Source organism: Rhea americana, unplaced genomic scaffold (genome assembly GCF_003343005.1).
Source record: "Rhea americana isolate MKP2758 unplaced genomic scaffold, rheAme1 scaffold_871, whole genome shotgun sequence".
Lineage (NCBI taxonomy): Eukaryota > Metazoa > Chordata > Aves > Rheiformes > Rheidae > Rhea > Rhea americana.
Window position 1 is genome coordinate 6,290 of NW_028187057.1, and position 1,470 is coordinate 7,759.

The window sequence follows — 1,470 nt, forward strand, 5'->3', positions numbered from 1 at the left end:
GAAAATCTCCTCACTGCACTGGGGGGCATCCGAGCACTAGCAGGCTCTGAGGTTCTCCCATCTCTGATGATGAAGGGGGAAGCCTAGCTCACTACTTCAACGTACTCTGTAAGTCATATTCCAATGAGAGAGAAGTGGCATAAATCAAAATATTTTTCTTTCTTTTCATAGGAAAATATCAGAGAAAAGTAAGGAAAAAAAATGAATCGCACAGATCCTTGATGCCAAATGCCAAGTGACTGATGAGTGGATGCACATGGGATGGTTATTGGTGCTTCCACTGGAGCCATTGAACCAGTTTCCTCAGGGCATCCTTGAGCTCCTTGTTCCTCATGCTGTAGATGAGCGGGTTCACTGCTGGAGGCATCGCTGAGTACAGAACAGCCAGCGCAAGATCCACAGCTGGGGAGGAAAGGGAGAGGGGCTTCATGTAGGCAAAAAATGCTGTGCTGACAAATAGGGAGRCCACAGCCAGGTGCGGGAGGCACATGGAAAATGCTTTGTGATGGCCCTGCACAGAGGGGATCCTCAGCACAGCAGTGAAGATCTGCACGTAGGACAGCACAATGAAAATGAAACAAACAAAGAAAAAACAGCCACTAACCGCAATGAGCCCAACTTCCCTGAGGTAGGAGTGTGAGCAGGAGAGCTTGAGGATGTGGGGAATCTCACAGAAGAACTGCTGCATTGTGTTGCCTTGGCAGAGGGGTRTGGAAAATGTGTTAGCAGTGTGCAGGAGAGCATTGAGAAAACAACTGCCAAAAGCAGCTGCTGCCATTTTGACACAGGCTCTGCTGCTCATGAGAGTCCCATAGTGCAGGGGTCTGCAGATGGCAACGTAGCGGTCATAGGCCATGACAGTGAGAAGAGAAAACTCTCCTCCTAACAAGAAGACAAGTAGGAAAACTTGTGCAGCACATTCTGAGTAGGAAATGGCCCTGGTGTTCCACAGGGAATTGGCCATGGATTTAGGGACAGTGGTAGAGATGGTTCCACGGTCGAGGAAGGCGAGGTTGAGGAGGAAGAAGTACATGGGGGTGTTGAGGCAGTGGTCACAGGCTACAGCTATGATGATGAGGCTGTTGCTCAGCATAGCAGCCAGGTAGATGCCCAGGAAGAATGAGAATTGCAAGAGCTGCAGCTCCCGTGTGTCTGCAAAAGTCAGGAGGAGGAACACATTGAGGGAGCTGCKGTTGGACATTTGCTCTCACTAGGTAGGGGGGCTGTCCAAAAAAGAAAAGATATTAAGAAGTTAGGAGAGATTTTTAAAGAGCAATAAATAAATATATAAAATATTTCGTTTAGTCTTAAAAATCTCATATTGCTTCTCTCTTTATTGGGAGGCCCTTTGTGCAATTCTCTTCCTTGAGCTCTAGTTTGTGCTGGAAGAGTTTATCATAAAGAGCAAGGACCTCTAACCATGGTCTCAAGTATCTGTCCTACTGTACCTGCAGGGGGTATGTGAGAATT

At 47.4% G+C, this 1,470-nt stretch overlaps 1 protein-coding gene across 1 annotated transcript; it reads right to left on the bottom strand.

Annotated features, from left to right (window-relative positions):
• Window positions 1-265: 265 nt before the first annotated feature.
• Window positions 266-1,201, bottom strand: LOC146584966 (olfactory receptor 14A16-like). Its single transcript, XM_085323789.1, has one exon. It carries the CDS (start codon window positions 1,199-1,201, stop codon window positions 266-268), a length of 936 nt encoding a protein of 311 aa, XP_085179915.1.
• Window positions 1,202-1,470: the final 269 nt, after the last annotated feature.